Here is a 20,059-nt window from a genome sequence, read left to right as displayed (position 1 = left end):
ACTTATGAAAGCATAATACAAATACATATGCACATAATATAAATATTATTTATTCATAGAATCTTTACAAAATAGCTGAAAAAAAGAGACACAACATTTCTGAGAAGAGAATAAGAAGAATTTAGAATTGGTAACTTCAAGCTGTCATTGAAAGAAAATTTCACACCATTTTATTCAGAAGATTTAGCTGTGATCCTCATAGTGAAAGGAGAAGTAAATGATGTTAAAAGTTCCCAGCTTCTGAGGGACTGTGTGAGGATAGCTCACATTTCTTCTTAGCTTGAATCTCTTCCCACTAACCTTCTTAGTGCCCACGTAGCTTCTTTGTTTCTCAAAGTGTAGATCAGAGGATTAAGTGAGGGTGTCACTACAGTGTAGAAGAGGGTGAGGAATTTACTGTAATTCTGTGTGTATTTGCTTTTGGGTTGGATGTAAATGGAAGTTAGAGTCCCGAAAAACAAAACCACAACAATTAGGTGGGACCCACAAGTCCCAAATGCTTTCTTCCTGCCTTCAGTGGATTTTATCTTCAGCACACTCCTAACAATGCAGCCATAGGAGACCAGAATAAGCCCCAGAGGTATCACCACATAGAGGACACAAGCTATGGAGAGCTCATTTTCCAGGAAGGTTGTGTTCACACAGGCAATCTTAATCAGGGCAGGCTCCTCACACATGAAGTCATTCACCATGTGATGGCTGCAGAGAGGCAACTGGAAAACAAGAATGGTCTGAACTGTGGACCCCACAAAGCCACTGATCCAGGCCAGAGCTGCTAGTTGCTGGAGCAGCTTTGGGTGCATGATAACTCCATAGTGGAGGGGTCGACAGATAGCACTGAAGCAGTCATAGGCCATAACAGTCAGCAGGACACACTCCGTGGAGCCCAGCCCCAAAGCAACATACAGCTGGATCACACAACCAGTGTAGCTAATGGTCTTGTCAGGCCCCTTGAGATTCCAAAGCATTTGTGGGACAACACTGGTGGTGAAACAGAGGTCCAGGAAGGAGAGATTGGAGAGGAAGAAATACATGGGTGTGTGGAGTTTGGGGTTAAAGTATGAGACTAGTATGATTGCTGTGTTCCCCGTCAGTGTCAGAATGTATACAATAGAGACAACGAGAAGGAAAACCATCTCCAGGTGGGGCTGGTCAGAGAAGCCCAGTAGGATGAAACCTGCCGGAGTGCTCGCATTTTTTCCTTTCATTGCTTAATTGTAAGTCACCATTCTTGGTCATTCCTATTTTCTTCCTGTGGGAAAGAAAGTCAGATATCATAACCAAAAAAAGATAACAAACTAAGTAAAATGAGCACTTTGACACTGATTTTTTTATATGGAGAAATAACAGTAAAATTTTGCAAAATAAATAGTATAATAGGTTGTCTTGTTACAAAGAGATACACAGAATCTGAAAACACCAAATGCATTGCAAGGAAATACATAAACATAGAATAGACATCAGAGAATAATCCAGAACAGATGTGAGAAGTATCCCAAATTCTCTGAAGACAAAATACATGGGCCATCGATGTGCATAGTGTGACAACCCAAAGAAATGGAAAGTAAGATGATTATTACACATATACATACATGATAGATGATAGCTATAAAAGAAAAATATTGACAAACATATTGAGTGAGCAAGAGCCTGAGGAACAAGGCATATAGAATTCAAAACATGGAACAAAATAGGAATTGTTAGAATTTTCAAAAATGAAGGGTTAGAGATAATTATCATTAATATTCATTGTTTTTCTGTGAAGCAAATAATTACTGATCTAATAAGTGTGGAGGAAAACTTCTGAAATCTCCCCATTTGAGTCACAGGTCTGCTATTTTATGAGTATGCTCTCTAGGAAATTCTGTTTACAATCCCCAATAATCTCTACCCTATATGACATGAATAGTTCACATGCTTTAGTGTAGTTTTGTTACAAGAGTACAAGAATTCAGCCACTAATGCAATCCAGTGACCTTCCCTAAAGTAAGTTATGTTGAATTTATCGGTGTCTTTACACTATTAACTTACAAAGATTAAGAAACACAGGTATGAAAATTTGTACTTCCAAATGGTCAATTTTGAAGTCTTCAAAACAGGTGCAGTCTTTTATCTTCGAGATCGAATCTAAACAAGTTGCTTAAAAACAAACGAATAAACAACAAAACCATCCAATGACAATTACTGATCTCCCCTTAAGTATCCTAGCAAGGAAATTAAACTTACTTCTAAGAATCCTTCACCTTTATACCACCTCTCAAGCAATTATTGCACAGTCCAGTTTAGAGAGAATAAGTGGCTTATTTTCTTTGGCATCCATAGTAATAATCGGTTGCATTTTAAATTTTGGCCAAGACAAAACTCTCGTGTGTTTTGCATAGAGGATAATTATTATTTCCAGAATTATAGCAAAAGAAAGAAACTGATCTTGGTGGTCACATTGGTTAGCATTTTTCTATCTGCCCATGCATTTTGGTGGTAAAATTAAAACCCTGAGTGTTATGATGCACCAAAATTGACATTGACCTTACCTGGCTAAATTTCCTCTATTATTCAGTAAAGTGTAAAACAACTGTGCTTTTGAAAGATCCAACATCTCCTGGGGAAAAGACAGCACATGAGTGGCCTCTCTTTGCTTGATGTAACTCTACAATGTCACAATTTTTTCTTGTGTGTTTATGTTACAAGAAAAACCAACAATTTCCAAGCAGACACCACACAAACTGGTCTCACTCCCTTTCACATTTCTGTTCTTAGTCAACATGAGGATAAAGGGATTTATATCTGCAAAGAGATGAAGCTGGGAAGTATTCCATAGTTAAGAATAAATGTCAGTTTATACATGAAAAACTGCTTTTGTTCACTGCTAAAGGCAAGTTGCTCTGGATTTCCTCAACTTTTAAAATTGTTTTTCTCCCCCCCCCCGCCCCCTAAACAGCAAAGTACTACTTTCCAGAAAGAAGGACAAACCAGCTGTGGAGATTATTGGGGATTTTGATGAAAAGTTCAGTCATGATCACAGATCTAGGACAAGCAGTGGAGGAACCCCATGTGTGCAGATTGTTGGCTCCCTATTTCCTGTAATCTCATGGCTCAGGTCTCTTCAGATGGATAGCTTGCTCACTCTGCACACACATCTGGAGTTCTTCCCAGGCAACTTCCCATCGTTATATTAGAGAGGGAGACAGGTCCCTGGAGAGAGAAGAGCCACGGAGACGTGTGCTTCTGTTGCGCTGGAAGACAGTCAATTACACACCACCTTCTAAACACTCATGTGCAAAATTGTCAATGTTATTTAGATATTATCTTAAAAGATTTATATTTGAAATTAATTCATTAAAATTTTTATTAGTTAAACTCATTTTTGAACATAATATGGAGATATGCATACATCTGGAAATATGTGCTTGAAGTTTATACACAATTAATGAAGATCCAAAAATAGATCTATAGACTGGGTAATAAGAAATGTTGGGGAAGAAGTGGAGTCTAGTATCTAGTATAAAAGGGGAGAGACTATTGCAAATTCATGAACTCTTCTATGAAGTGGCTAAAAATAAAGTTTTCATATCAGAAAAGATGTATTGCTACACACATAGCATTGTTATTACTTCTTCAAGAATTGGCATTTTTTTATAGTTGCTTTTAAAACACATGCTGTACATTCTGCTTTGTGTGAAATGATTCCCTGGGTGCAGTATTTTTACAATGGTATAAGTATATGTATAGAATAATACTTGCATGTATTATACATGCATAATTATAAATATAATTTGAAAATAAAGTTCATATACTGAAGTTGTCTATCCAAAAATTCAACCTAGTAATTTTGAAGATCTAATTAGTTTTATTGAAAGAGTCATGAATTGGCAGCATCCCACTTACCAGCTATACAAAACAGGAGGAATTTCTAGGCTTCTGCCCTAGGGGAAAGAGTAGAATGTTTCAGGCTTAGGTCACGTGCATGTATGTGAGGGATGGTCTGGGTCTGTGTGTCAGATTACCTCACTGGTGCTGACTAGAAAATTGCAGACTGATTAAGACTTCATTCCTTGGAGAGGTTGTATTTAAATTAGGGACTTGGTCTTGGTTTGCTGAAGTGGTCTGAGAGCAGCTGCCTCCATTTGGGGTCTTTTGTTTCTTTTTTAACACCGAGTAAGAGTCTAAATAGCACCAAATATGATTCTCCATATAATTACTCTTATCTTTCACAATATTCATCTTATGTTCAATCAGTACACACCCAGCAGTTTCCAAATATTTTTTCCTTTCATTAAATTTATGGAAATTACACCACATCTACTTTTCAAAGTCCAACTTAAATCTCATATTTCGCAAATGTGTCTTTCATGGGCTAATTAATAAAAATATGAGAAAAGGGGATCTTTTAGGGAATTCAAGTACTCTATTATAAGAGAGTATGTTAGGAAATGACAAGAAATACACTTGGAAGATTTAAAAAAGGACCATATCACAAAGGGACTGATATATATTATGCTAAGGAGGTAGGACTTCCTATGATCTCGAGGAGAGTATTTCATATTTGATAAGGTCATGGGACTCCAGATTCAGACTAACTTAGGTTCTAATTCCCAGGGCAAGTTATCGAACTTCTAGAAGGTAAAGTTTTCAAAACTACAGTGAGTGGAATAACAGTTTCAAGTTCCTAGGGTGGTAGGCTATAAGCGAGGTACCACACGTAACATACTTGGCAGAGTACCTGGCACGCACCTAGCAAAACTCAGTCCATGTTTACTCACAGATATATTAACGGTGAGATTACTCATGGGGTGTGGTTAAAACACAACAATATTTTTATTTCTTTATTCATCTTGCCTGTACCACGTAGCAGTTCTTTCCTTGGTCCTGGTTTATAGCTTCAGAGTGTGCTGTAATCTTTTTGGTTATTTACAAATGGTAAAAGTGTCCACTTTTAGTAATGAAGTATTTTCACATTAGTAATTAAAATGTCCACTGTCGAGAGACACTTAATTTACATGTAAAGCTTCTGTGTTTCCTGAGCTTCAGCCTGTTCCCGTCTGAGACCTTGCAGTGGGGATCTGGGTGAGCTGAGTCCCTGCTTTCCATCTTGTGCATCTTCCTCTGTGCCTCTAGCTTGATAAGCGCAATTTCAGAACTTGCCAGGACAAACCTGTGCAGAGGGAAAAGGAGAAGTTAGGCAGGAAAGATTAGTTGACTAAATAGATGAAACAAAATTTGGCATGATATTGATAATTTTAAAGTTCTTGTTAACATACATGGGTTTATTTTAAATTATTCTATATCCATTTTCCATTATTTGAAATTTTTACAAATTAAGAGCACTAAAACTTTCTTCTCTGTGTTACTGATTTCTGGCCTCATTTAATTTTTTTTAGACAAAATACTCTTACGCTTTTAAACTTCTGAAATGTATTCATTTATTATTCAACATATGGTCAATGTTTTATAAATGTCCTGTGTGTGCCTGAAAAATTTTTGTACGTTTTTACACCTTCAGTGTTTTCACTATATTAATTTTGTAATTTTTGCTGTGCTCTTCATATTTTCTATATCCTTATTCATTTATGTTTGTATATCTTTTCTACCAGTTATCCATCCAATTCTGGCTGTGAATTTGCCCATTTCCTTTCTTACATGTTAGGTTTTGCTTTATATTTTGAAGTTACTTGATAGAAAGCATATTAATTTAAGATTATTATAACTTTCAAGTTAACTAAATAGTTTACATTATGCAATGTCTCCCCTTATTCCTAATAATAGTTCTTCCCTTAAAGGCTAACCTTTCTGATACTAGTAAAATCATGCCAGCATTCTTTTTGGGCTAATATTCACATGATATGTTTTTTCTGTATTCTTTACAGTGCAACTTCTTATAGACTTATCTTATTTTTTAAATTAGTCTACTACATACAAAAAGAATATATGGAAAGTATTAATGTTCTATCATAGTGTGGCCATAAGGATATCATTTTCAATAGCTTTTAAAATTTTATTGTATGCTTAAAATTATAAGATTTTAAATGATTTCAGTAATCTTATTGCTTAGTAAGCATTTACCTGTCCTAATCAATCAGTGAAGTAATTTGATTTAAATATAACTAGTTTTAATTATTAATGTCAATAAAATTTTATCTTATGAACAAAGATATAGAAAGTTTACTTAGACACCACTTGTTAATCTTATCAATGCTTTCTGACTAGATCATTTATTTTCTTCTCCAATGTAGCTGCTTTTCTTTACTAATTTATTCAACTTCTTAATATATCCAGGTAGAATTATTTATCTTTGTTAAAATGATTCCTAGGATTTAATCTCTATTAAAAGAATTAGTTTTTTGGCAGCAGCACACAGCATATGGGAAATTAGTTCCCCAACCAGGGATCAAACCATGCCTCCTGCTTTGGAAGCACGCAGTCTTAACCACTGGACCACCAGAGAAATCCCTATTTAAGAAAAAAACAGACTACGTTTATAAAACCATAGCATGTTGCAAGTATATCTAAGCAGGCGCTAGAATTAAAGCCAAAAAACTATTGATAATATTTTATAAACAAACAACTATGTGGATATGGGTAAAATAAGGTCAATATTTTTAAACTGAACATATTACCAAGATTTTAAAGTATGTTATTAGAATAGATAAAACTTTATATTCAATATGAAGAGAATTATTTTATAAAGTTATGATATCCATAAAAGTGAATAACATATAGGAGGCCAAAGACATGTTTTGGTAAAGAAATCTATATATTGTGACAAATACAGATATTTAGATTAAATGACAATACTTTAAAATTCTAATGCATATTTGCTTAGATTCCAGATACAGAGTTAAAGAATTGATCAAAAGAGATTGAGAGCCATTATGTGAGGACAAGAGATGTATAAATGAGAAATACTCAGTCTCATGGCTCATATCTCTTGGAAGCTTTCTCTGTGGGTCAAAGAGATCAGAAAAATCCCTGGATATATTTAGTCCCAGATGCCTCTAGTAAATGAACAAGAACCAATAATCCCCCCAAAAGAAAAACTGTTAGGTAATTGTAGGTTTTCCAGTGGACCTTTATGCTTGTATGTAAACTATGGACAGAAAGTTACGGCCTGTGTAACTATTGAATGAGAGATCTGAAGAACAATAGAAAGTTCTCAAGAAAGTTCTATGTCTATGAGGCAGGTAATTACTTCTGTGATGAGAAAATAGATCTGTCATGAACATATCTGCCCTGCCATTAGTTAATCACTAGAGCAATAACTCCAGGATTTTTAAAATTATAATACATATACATATGTACCACTACAAATATTTATTTTTTATTCATAGAATCTTTAGAAAACAGCCAAAAGAAAAAAGAGACATAACATTTCTGGAAAGGAATATGAGAAGGATTTAGAGTAGGCAACTTCAGGATGTCATTGAAAGAAAATTTCATACATTTTATTTAGGAGATTTAGCTGTGATCTTTACAAACAAAAGGAAAAACCAAAATTAGATGATGCTAAAAGTCCTTAATATCTGAGGGATTGTATGAGGATATTTCACATTTCTCCCTAACTTGGGTCTCTTCTCAGCAACCTTCTTAGTGCCCATTTAGCTTCTTTGTTTCTCAAAGTGTAGATCAAAGGATTAAGTGAGGGTGTCACTACAGTGTAGAAGAGGGTGAGGAATTTACTGTAATTCTGTGTGTATTTGCTTTTGGGTTGGATGTAAATGGAAGTTAGAGTCCCGAAAAACAAAACCACAACAATTAGGTGGGACCCACAAGTCCCAAATGCTTTCTTCCTGCCTTCAGTGGATTTTATCTTCAGCACACTCCTAACAATGCAGCCATAGGAGACCAGAATAAGCCCCAGAGGTATCACCACATAGAGGACACAAGCTATGGAGAGCTCATTTTCCAGGAAGGTTGTGTTCACACAGGCAATCTTAATCAGGGCAGGCTCCTCACACGTGAAGTCATCCACCATGTGATGGCTGCAGAGAGGCAACTGGAAAACAAGAATGGTCTGAACCGTGGACCCCACAAAGCCACTGATCCAGGCCAGAGCTGCTAGTTGCTGGAGCAGCTTTGGGTGCATGATAACTCCATAGTGGAGGGGTCGACAGATAGCACTGAAGCGGTCATAGGCCATAACAGTCAGCAGGACACACTCCGTGGAGCCCAGCCCCAAAGCAACATACAGCTGGATTACACAACCAGTGTAGCTAATGGTCTTGTCAGGCCCCTTGAGATTCCAAAGCATTTGTGGGACAACACTGGTAGTGAAACAGAGGTCCAGGAAGGAGAGATTGGAAAGGAAGAAATACATGGGTGTGTGGAGTTTGGGGTTAAAGTACGAGACCAGTATGATCGCTGTGTTCCCCATCAGTGTCAGCATGTATATGATAGAGACGACAAGAAGGAGAACCATCTCCAGGTGGGGCTGGTCAGAGAAGCCCAGTAGGATGAAACCTGCCGGAGTGCTAGCATTTTTTCCTTTCATTGCTTAATGGTGAGTCACCATTCTTGGTCATTTCTATTTCCTTCCTGTGGGAAGAAAATCAGATATTAAAGTCAAAGGAAAAATAACTAACTGAGTAAAGTGAACATTTTGAAACTGATTTTTATATAGAGAACAGGCAAAATAAAATCGTGCAAAATAAAAAATGTAACGTGTTGACTTGTTATACAGAAAGAAATATACAACGTCATGAAAACACCCAATGCTTAAAAAATATATAAATATAAAATAGAATTAGAACATATACAAAAGCAGGTTTGAGAAATATCCCAAATTCTCTGAAGATAAAATATACAGGCCATTAATGTGCATAGTGTGAAAACCAAAGAAATTTAAGGAAAGATGATGTTTATACATATGGATACATGATAGATAATAGATATAAAAGATAAGTTGAAAAATACATTGAGAGAGCAAGAGTCTAAAAAGGTACACAGAACTGGAGACCTAAAGACAAATTAAGAAGACTTAGAATTTTCACATTGCAAGTGTTAGATATGGTTATCATTAATATTCATTCTTTTTCTGTGAAGCAAATAATTACTAACCTGATAATAGTGTTAAAGGAAACTTCTGTGATCTCCCTAATTGAGTCACTAGTCTGACAACTTTGTAAATACTACTGTCTAGAAAAATCTACTTTACAGTCCCTAAAATAGCAAACTCTTGCCCCTAGTAGCCCCTCAGTTCACATACTTTAATGTCATTTTATTACAAGAGTATACGAATTCAGCCACCCAGTACAATGTGTTGACTTTGTTAAAAGTAAATTATGTAGAACTTACCCGTGTGTTTTTAACTATTAACTTGAAAAGATTAAGAGATATAGTTATGAAAATTTGTGGTCCTGAATGGTCAGTTCAGAGATCTTCAAAGCGGTTGCAGTCATTTACTCGTGATATCAAATCTAAACAAATTCCTTAAAAACAAAGTAATAAAAAACAACAATAAACCCTCCATTGAAAATTTCTGATTTTCCCTTAAATATCTCCACTAGAAAATAAAACTTACTTCTAAGAACCCTTGGCCATTACAGCAACTCTCAGGCAATTATTGCATAATCCAGTTTAGAGAGAATAAGTGGCTTATTGGCATCCAAGGTAAAAATTAGCTAAATTTTGAATTTTTGCTAAGACAAAACTATCATGTATTTTGAGTAGAGTATGATTGTTTTTCCAGAATTAGAGCAAAAGAAAGTAACTGACCCTGGTGGTCACATTTGTTAGCATCTGTCTATCTGCCCATGCATTTTGGTGGGAAAATAAAAACCCTGAATTAAATTAACACTAGATACACTAAAATTGACATTGACCTCTTCTGGCTAACTTTGACTCTACTATTCAGTAAAGAAGAAAATAACTGTATTGTTGAAATATTCAATGACTCCTAGAAAAAAGTCAGCACATGAGTGGCCTCACTTTGCTTGATGTAATTCTACATTTTCACAATTTTTTCCTTGTGCATTTATGTTGCAAGAATAACCAATATTTTCCAAACAGACCACACTGAACCTGTTCTCTCTTTCATATTCCTGTTGTTAATCAAGGTGAGAATACGGAGATTTACATCTGCAAAGAGGAGAAGGTAGTCAATTATTCATCATTAGTCAATGTTGGGTTGCACATTAAAAAAACTACTTCCGTTCAATGCTGAAGGCAAGTAGCTCTAGATTTCTTCAACTTTTAAAATGAATTTTCCTTTTTTCTGCTTTTTTTTTTTTTTTGAGTATATGGGCTGCCAAAGCGAGCACTTCCCCTTTTTTCTGAAAACAATAGAGAGTAATTTCTACCTTCTGAAAAGAATGGCAATCCAGGGTGGAGGTTCTTGGGGGTTTTGATGAAAAGTTCAATCATGATCACAGATCTAGGACAGGCAATGGAGGAACCCCATGTGGGCAGTAAACTCAGTCTCTCCTGTTATCTCATGCTCCTGTAATCTCAGCCCCTCTAATCTGAAGCTCTCTTCAGATGGATGATGGTTAGCTTGTTTACTCAGCACAAATTTCTTGAGTTTTTCTTCCCAGGTAATTTCCCATCACTATATTAGAGAGAGAGAGAGGCCCCTGGAAAGAGACTAGCCACAGAGACTTGTGCTTCTGTTGTCAGTGGAAGACAATTAATTGCATAATACCTTGTAAACACATGCGTGCATGTACACAGGCATTTTGCTGTAAAGGTATTCAAAATAGACACTTTCAAGTTGTCATAGTATACTGGATAACAGATAGAAAGGACCAATGAAGTTCCAGTCTGTGAGAACATCCTTTAGTTCTACACATAATAAAGTTTGCAGAGCCTGTTTCACCTACTTTCTATTACATACAATTAAATATAGCTAGGTAATATTGTGTCAGTATTATTTAGATTTTTTATTGAAGTATAGTTGAGTTACAATGTGTTAATTTCAGGTGTACATCAAATTGATCCAACTTTATACATATATAGTTTATATATTCTTGTATTTTTAATATATATTTATATATGATTTATGATGTTTAGTTGTTAAGTTGTGTCCAACTCTTTTGCAACATCATGGACTAATGTCCACCAGGCTCCTCTGACCCTGGGATTTTCCAGGCAAGAATACTGGAATGGGTTGCCATTTCCTTCTCCAGGGGATCTTCCTGACCCAAAGATTGAACTCATGTCTCCTATATTGATAGGCAGATTCTTTACCGCTGAGCCACCCTGGGAAGCCTCATATATAATATATATGTACATCTACTTTCTTTTAATATTCTTTTCCATTATAGATTATTACCAGTTATTGAATATCAGTCTATGTGCTCTACAGGGACTGATATTCAATATCCTTTTTAATTTACTTTATAGTACCATATAGTAGTGTTTTTCTGTTAACCTAAACTTCTCATTCATTCCTCATTAAAATTTTAATTCATTAAAGTTTTTGTTAGAGAACCTCAGTTTTGTACACATGCATGCCACAGAATCTTTTAAGGAATGGTTAAAAATAAAGCCTTTGTGGGAAAACTGGTCAACCACGTGTAAAAGAATCAAACCAGAACATTTTCTAACACCATACACAAAAATAAACTCAAAATGGATTAAAGATCTAAATGTAAGACCAGAAACTATAAAACTCCTAGAGGAAAACATAGGCAAAACACTCTCTGACATAAATCACAGCAGGATCCTCCATGACCCACCTCCCAGAGTAATGGAAATAAAAGCAAAAATAAACAAATGGGACCTAATTAAACTTAAAAGCTTTTGCACAATGAAGGAAACTATAAGCAAGGTGAAAAGACAGCCTTTAGAACGGGAGAAAATAATAGCAAATGAAGCAACGGACAAACAATTAATCTCAAAAATGTACAAGCAACTCCTGCAGCTCAATTCCAGAAAAATAAATGACCCAATCAAAAAGTGGGCCAAAGAACTAAACAGACACTTCTCCAAAGAGGACATACAGATGGCTAACAAACACATGAAAAGATGCTCAACATCACTCATTATCAGAGAAATGCAAATCAAAACCACAATGAGGTACCATTTCACACCAGTCAGAATGGCTGCTATCCAAAAGTCTACAAGCAATAAATGCTGGAGAGGGTGTGGAGAAAAGGGAACCGTCTTACACTGTTGGTGGGAATGCAAACTAGTACAGCCACTATAGAGAACAGTGTGGAGATTCCTTAAAAAACTGGGAATAGAACTGCCATACAACCCAGCAATCCCACTGCTGGGCATACACACCGAGGAAACCAGGATTGACAGAGACATGTGTACCCCAATGTTCATCGCAGCACTGTTTATAATAGCCAGGACATGGAAGCAACCTAGATGCCCATCAGCAGATGAATGGATAAGAAAGCCATGGTACACACACACAATGGAATATTACTCAGCCATTAAAAAGAATACATTTGAATCAGTTCTAATGAGGTGGATGAAGCTGGAGCCTATTATACAGAGTGAAGTAAGCCAGAAAGAACAACATCGATACAGTATACTAACGCATATGTATGGAATTTAGAAACATAGTAACGATAACCCTATATGCGAGACAGCAAAAGAGACACAAATGTATAGAACAATCTTTTGGACTCTGTGGGAGAGGGTGAGGGTGGGATGATTTGGGAGAATGGCATTGAAACATGTATCATATGTGAAACAGATTGCCAGTCCAAGTTCCATGCATGATATAGGGTGCTCAGGGCTGGTTCACTGGGATGACTCAGAGGGATGGGATGGGGAGGGAGGTGGGAGGGGGGTTCAGAATGAGGAACACATGTACACCTGTGGCTGATTCATGTCAATGTATGGCAAAACCACTACAATATTGTAAAGTACTTAGCCTCCAATTAAAATGAATAAATTTATTAAAAAAAATAAAGCCTTTGTATCAAAAAGGAATTATGCTCTACACACAGCAGTATTATCACTTCTCAAAGTATTGCCAATGTTATTCTATAGTTGTCTCTCAAGTATATGGTGTATATCAGGTTTTGTGTAAAATAATCCATTCAGGTACAATTTATATTTTTCAAAAATTATAAATATATGGATAAAATATAACATGTAAACATATGCATCTAATTTGAAAACTACAGTGTTCATGTATTGGGATTGTCTGTAAAAGTTTCTGATGAGGTTGTGCTTCCCTGGTGGCTCAGGCGGTCAAGAGTCTGCCTGCAATGCAGGAGATCTGAGTTCGGTCCCTGGGTTGGAAAGATCCCCTGGAGAAGGGAATGGCAATCCACTCCAGTATTATTGCCTGAAGAATCTCATGGACAGAGGTGCTCAATGGGCTACAGTCCATGGGGTCTCAGAGAGTCCGATGCATCTTAGCGACTAACACTCACATAATAGTAAACATTAGAAACAACTGATATGTAGACTATGTTGTAATTTTCCTTCTATAAACTTTTCTTTCAACTGGAGTGACAAAGTGTGAAAATGTAGTGCCAAAAAAGGATAAAAATATTTGCTAGGTGTGCTAGTCCTGGGTTTGTTTGCCCTCAAATTCTTTCATTGTCCCTTTTCATCACTGTTCTGTATTACAGGAGGACTGGGGTCTGAAGGCTGCTTCCTCCAGGCTCCCATATTGACTGGCGTTCACGTGGGAGACACTGGCCGGCAGGAGAGCAGAATGGAGAGAAAAGAGAAGCCAAGGTAATTCTGCCTTCCACTGTGCTGTGGGAGGCTTTTCAAGATGGGGTGGCCCTCTCCTCTTTTGGTTCTAGTTCTGTTGGCAAGCTTACCATTGTCCCTGCTTTCACCAGGTTATCCTGGGCCTTTGGCTTCTTTTGCTTCTTCACGTCCAGCAGTGGGAGCACCTTCCAGCTATTTCTAATCTCAGTTCACTTCTCATTTCACTGTTTGGTTTTCCAGCTACCCCATCACTTGTGTAACCCACTTATGCATTAAAGTCTCCCTGTTGCAAAAGATCCAAAACTATTTGTAACTGGCCCCACACTCTGGACTTTGTACACTCTTCTTTTCCAGAAAGTATACTTCTTAGGTAACATTTAGTCCAATTCTAATCATGTTCTGGTGACAAAATCTATTTTCTATGAAAGTCTTACAAATTTCCACAGTAGACAACGCCTTACTCCAAAGCAATGAATTACAACGCCTTACTCCAAAGCAATGAATTTTTAAGTTGGATTTAGGTACCATTATAATAATTGGAGGGTACTGGGACTAATCAATGTTTCTTTCTTCCTTGAAATGCTACTTGAGAAAGACTTATTCTGAATATTGAAAATATTGACCCTTCTTTTGAATGAGGCTCAAGAACTCAATTACTGATATGTATGATATTATAGATTACACTGAGACATTCATTATATAAAACCGAATTTCACTTAAGGGCTTCCCTGACAGTTCAGTTGGTAAAGAATCCGCCTGGAATTTAGAAAGATGGTAACGATAACCCTATATGAGAGACAGCAAAAGAGACACAGATGTATAGAACAGTCTTTTGGACTCTGTGGGAGAAGGCGAGGGTGGGATGATTTGGGAGAATGACATTGAAACATGTATATTATCATATGTGAAATGGATTGCCAGTCCAGGTTTGATGCATGAGACAGGGTGCTCAGGGCAGGTGCACTGGGATGACTCAGAGGGATGGGATGGGGAGGGAGGTGGGAGAGGGGTTCAGGATGGGGAACACGTGTAAACCCATGGCCGATTCATATCAATGTATGGCAAAAACCACTACAATATTGTAAAGTAATTAGTCTCCAAATAAAATAAATAAAATTTTTAAAAAAGTAAAAATAATTAAAAAAAGAATCCTCCTGCAATGCAGGAGACCCCGGTTCAATTCCTGGGTCGGCAAGATCCGCTGGAGAAGGGATAGGCTACCCCTCCAGTATTCTTGGGCTTCCCTTGTGGCTCAACTGGTAAAGAATCCGCCTGCAATGCAGGAGACCCCGGTTCAGTTCCTGGGTCCAGAAGATCCACTGGAGAAGGGATAGGCTGCCCACTCCAGTATTCTCAGGCTTCCCTTGTGGCTCAGCTGGTAAAGAATCCACCTGCAATGTGGGAGACCCGGAATCGATCCCTGGGTTGGGGAAGATCCCTTGGAGAAAGGAAAGGCTATCCACTCCAGTATGCTGGCCTGGAGAATCCCCATAGTGCATGGGGTCGCAAAGAGTCAGACATGACTGAGTGACTTTCACTTCACTTTCACAATCTCACTTAATGCCACAAATTCCTTTTGGAAAATTATCGACTACACTTAAGACTCTTTATGTGTTGAGAATAACTTATTAACATTGAAGAAAAAGGCCAATGGCAACAAATCTACAGATGCTTTTTCTAGCACTAAACTCTGACTACCCGATAAACAGCTTATTATTCTAATATATACTAACAGTAGTTCAACTCTCAGAAAGTGTTTCTGAATAACTCACTTCAATACTGCTTTTATTTTAATTGGAGGATAATTGCTTTATAATGTTGTGTTGGTTTCTGCCATACAACAGTGCAAATCAGCCATTATTATAAATATTTCCCCACCGTCTAAAGCCTCCCTCCCTCCCTCTCATCCCACCCCTCCAGGTTATCACAGAGCACCAGCCGGGCTGTCTGTGTTATATAGCAGCTGTCCACTAGCTAGCTATTTTACGCATGGTAGTATATATATGTCAATGTTACTTTCTCAGTTCTTCCTACTCTCTCCTTCCCCTTCTGTGTCCACAAGTCTATTCTCTGTTTGTGTCATCTCCATTTCTTCCCTGTAAACAGGTTCATCATTACTATTTTTCTAGAATCCATATATATGCGTTAATATATGATATTTGTTTTTCTCTTTCTGACTTACTTCACTGTACTACAACTGACTCAAATTTGTTCCTTTTTCTGGCTAATATTCCATTGTATGTGTGTAATTGAATATGTTTTCTGTTAATCATGAATATTCAATGACAATAACAACTACAAAATATTCAATATGTCAAATCAGTGAGGAACTAATACATTATTTAATGGGTCAATGATGATTGAATATTAGATCTCTGGCTAAGCAACTTAATGAAAATACACATAAAAGGATTAAATATGTAAAGAGTTTACTGCAGAGTATGAATCTTACTTGGATAATGGAAAAAACTATAGATGAAAACTTGCATAAACTTAGTATTTGGAAGATTTTCATAGGCAAATCAAAAACCATGGTGATGTGTACATTTTTTGCCTAGCAGATTGAAAGTGAAAGCGAAGTCGCTCAGTCATGTCCGACTCTTTGCAACCCCATGGACTGTAGCCTACCAGGCTCCTCCATCCATGGGATTCTCCAGGCAAAAATACTGGCGTGGGCTGCCATTTCAGATTACATGACAAAAATAATCACTGAATTGGAATGAGTAGAGGAACCCTTAGGCACTGACCTTATGAGAAATATGGATTTTTTTCAACTCATTTAAATATAACAATGTTATATCTGTAAAGTAAATATGTAATATTATGAGGACATATTATAAAGCACATATTTTGTTACAAAAAATTTCATCACAGAAATTTTTAATTTACGGTAAAATTATAAACACATTTAATGATTAAGAATATGGAACTTATTCAAATAACTTGGTGCATTCTTATAACAAAGTATTACTCTGGCACTGCTGTTACAGTTAATATTTATTGATGTTGAAAAATATTTATATTTGTTAATGAAAATAATTGATTACAAATGAGAAACAAGTCTCACTTTTGCAATTATGTAACTAAAGCCTAATAGCAAAGACATTGCTTTTTTTTCTTTTCATCGCCCACAGCAAAGAATATTTGAGGGGCTGTGGTGAAGGTGACAGTTTGTCTATGATATTGCCTGGCTGGAGATAAAGCAAATGTCCAATTGAGGAATGCCTTCCTTCACACTTCTCCCTTGAGAAAGCCCTGTTCTGGACACTCTAAACTCCATGTTAATTAGCAACTTGGCGACACAGATCCCTGAGGTCTTGAACATCTATCTCCTATGTAGTTCTCAGTTTTTTCTAATTTGATTTTCTCGAAGGACTACTGCTCAAGAACTATTTACTTCCACTGAGTTCATTGATATTGGGCAGTGATGTTCACTTCAGTGAAGCAATTTTAACATGCTCAAATCATGTTGCCCATCTTCTTTTCCACATGCTGACAAAGATACAAGGCAGAAGGAGGATGACCTAGACGATGGAAGCAACCCCTCTTAGTTTCTTCTGTCACCACATCTCTCTCCCTCTTGAGTGGCCTCCAGGTACATTAGCCAGCATTGACTGACTCAGCAACTTTAAAGACTCACTTTGTCTCTCCTCCAGATTTCCTTTCAGGAGTCCTTCCTCTATGCATCTATGCCAAATATAATCAGTTTTCATACCACAAAAATAATCAGAAAAGGGCATGGCAGAAAGAAAGTTCTTGAACTTTTTGTCCAAAGGGAAAAGATATTCCTCTACATATTTCTTCCATTTGGCAGTAGTTAAAATCTTGATATAAGCTAAATGTTCTTCAACGGAAGAATGGATAAAGAAAATGAGATTATCTATCTATCTGGTGCAGCCATGAGAAAGGAGATCCTGCCATTTGCTACAACCTGTATGAAAATACTATATGGTATCACTTAAGTGCTGAACTGAAAAATGACAAAGAGAGAAACAGAGAATAGAGAATAGAATACTGTGTTCCAGAGACTAGGGGGAGGGGTAAATGGAGCAATGTAAGTCAAAGGATACAAATTTTCAGTTATAAGAGTAAGTTCTGAGGAGCTAATGTGCAACATGTTGACTTTAGTCAATAACATGGTATTGTAGACTTGAAAGTAGATCATAAGCATTCTCACCTCACACAGAGAAAAGAGTTAACCAATGTTACCTATGTGAGGTGATGAATATGTCAATTTTCTTGTTCTTTGTAATCATTCTGCAATATATATGTATAGCATGTTATCATGTTGTACACTTTAAATACATACAATTACATTTGTTCAACTTTCTTCAATAATATTCAGTTCAGTCGCTCAGTCGTGTCCGACTCTTTGTGACCCCATGAACTGCAGCACGCCAGGCCTCCCTGTCCATCACCAATTCCTGGAGTCCACCCAAACCCATGTCCATTGAGCTGGTGATGCCATCCAACCATCTCATCTTCTGTCGTCCCCTTCTCCTCCTGCCCTCAATCTTTTCCAGCATTAGGGTCTTTTCCAATGAGTCAGCTCTTCGCATCAGGTGGCCAAAGTATTGGAGTTTCAGCTTCAACATCAGTCCTTCCAATGAACACTCAGGACTGATCTCCTTTAGGATGGACTGGTTGGGTCTCCTTGCAGTCCAAGGGACTCTCAAGAGTCTTCTCCAACACCACAATTCAAAAGCATCAATTCTTCAGCACTCAGCTTTCTTTATAGTCCAACTCTCACATCCATACATGACCACTGGAAAAACCAATAGCCTTGACTAGATGGACCTTTGTTGACAAAGTGATGTCTCTGCTTTTTAATATGCTGTCTAGGTTGATCATAACTTTCCTTCCAAGGAGAAGTGTCTTTTAATTTCACGGCTGCAATCACCATTTGCAGTGATTTTGGAGCCCAGAAAAATAAACTCAGCCACTGTTTCCACTGTTTCCTCATCTATTTCCCATGAAGTGATGGGACCGCATGCCATGATCTTAGTTTTCTGAATGTTGAGCTTTAAGCCAACTTTTTCACTCTCCTCTTTCACTTTCATCAAGAGGCTCTTTAGTTCTTCTTCACTTTCTGCCATAAAGGTGGTGTCATCTGCATATCTGAGGTTATTGATATTTCGCCTGGAAATCTTGATTCCAGCTTGTGCTTCCTCCAGCCCAGCGTTTCTCATGATGTACTCTGCATATAAGTTAAATAAGCAGGGTGACAATATACAGCCTTGACGTACTTCTTTTCCTATCTGGAACCAGTCTGTTGTTCCATGTCCAGTTCTAACTGTTGCTTCCTGACCTGCATACAGGTTTCTCAAGAGGAAAGTCAGGTGGTCTGGTATTCCCATCTCTTTCAGAATTTTCCAGAGTTTGTTGTGATCCACACAGTCAAAGGCTTTGGCATAGTCAATAAAGCAGAAACAGCCAATAACATTAAAAAAACAAAATTTTGAAAATATGTTTATTTCACTTAAGATGCAATATTACTTTTAAAAGTATATACATACCTGAATAAGCTTACAAATTTAGCTTTCATTATTCCTAAATGATTCAACAAAATACTGATTTTAGAGCATAAAGGGGACTTCCCAGGTGGTGCGGTGGTAAACAATCTTCCTGCCAGTTCAGGAGATGTGGATTTGGTCCCTGAATTGGGAAGATGCCCTGGAGAAGGAAATGGCAACCCACTGCAGTATTCTTGCATGGAGAATCCCATGGACAGAGAAGCCTGGCGAATTATAGTCCATGAGGTTGCAAAGAGTTGAACATGACTGAGCATACATGCTTGATGAGAGCTTAAAATTAAGGGACGCAGAAGATGATATTGTAGAAAAATAGTAAATGAAAGGTATGGTGAAATATAATCTGGACTGATTCTGTTCTGCAGAATATAAAATTGATGACAAAGACATATTTTGCTTTTTCATGACATTACCAAATGCCAATTCCTTGTCTTTAACTAAGTGGGTATGTGTGAGTTTTTACTTTATTTTTTATTATCTGAAGACATTTTATCAAAAACTGAACAAATTGCACACCTGAGTTTGTGCATCTGTGTTTTTATGTGCATATATCACAAATATCTTTTTTTTCATCAACTTTGAGGTATAAAAACTTGTGGTAAGTTGTTAAATAGCTTATAAAATTATTTAGCTTTCCTTTCTGCTGAAATTCACCTATGTCTGACCCTATACACACTCTGATCAAATATTTAGTTATAAGAAACATGGAAGCAACCTAGATGTCCATCAGCAGACGAATGGATAAGGAAGCTGTGGTACATATACACAATGGAATATTACTCAGCCATTAAAAAAAATACATTTGAATCGGTTCTACTGAGATGGATGAAACTGGAGCCCATTATACAGAGTGAAGTAAGCCAGAAAGAAAAACAACAATACAGTATACTAATGCATATATATGGAATTTG

At 37.0% G+C, this 20,059-nt stretch overlaps 3 protein-coding genes across 5 annotated transcripts in view; 1 reads left to right on the top strand and 2 right to left on the bottom strand.

Moving 5' to 3' along the window:
* The window catches only part of LOC145518454 (olfactory receptor 2G3-like), a 181,865-nt gene that overhangs the window by 159,007 nt on the left and 2,799 nt on the right, over nucleotides 1-20,059 (top strand). For all 3 annotated transcript variants that reach the window (XM_081523076.1, XM_081523078.1, XM_081523077.1), the window contains one exon: nucleotides 13,530-13,638. In XM_081523076.1, coding sequence (XP_081379202.1) covers nucleotides 13,616-13,638 — 23 coding nt within the window. In that variant the 5' untranslated portion in view covers nucleotides 13,530-13,615. The remainder of the gene's footprint in view (nucleotides 1-13,529; nucleotides 13,639-20,059) is intronic.
* LOC145518049 (olfactory receptor 2G3-like) lies at nucleotides 276-1,208 on the bottom strand. Its single transcript, XM_081521486.1, has one exon. The coding sequence runs from the start codon at nucleotides 1,206-1,208 to the stop codon at nucleotides 276-278; it is 933 nt and encodes a 310-aa protein (XP_081377612.1).
* Nucleotides 7,553-8,485, bottom strand: LOC145518473 (olfactory receptor 2G3-like). The gene has a single exon (XM_081523102.1). The coding sequence runs from the start codon at nucleotides 8,483-8,485 to the stop codon at nucleotides 7,553-7,555; it is 933 nt and encodes a 310-aa protein (XP_081379228.1).

This window comes from Giraffa tippelskirchi, chromosome 8 (genome assembly GCF_054371585.1).
Source record: "Giraffa tippelskirchi isolate mGirTip1 chromosome 8, T2T-mGirTip1v1.2.pri, whole genome shotgun sequence".
Lineage (NCBI taxonomy): Eukaryota > Metazoa > Chordata > Mammalia > Artiodactyla > Giraffidae > Giraffa > Giraffa tippelskirchi.
Note: the sequence above shows the minus strand (reverse complement) of the source record. Positions and strands in the feature narration are given on the sequence as shown.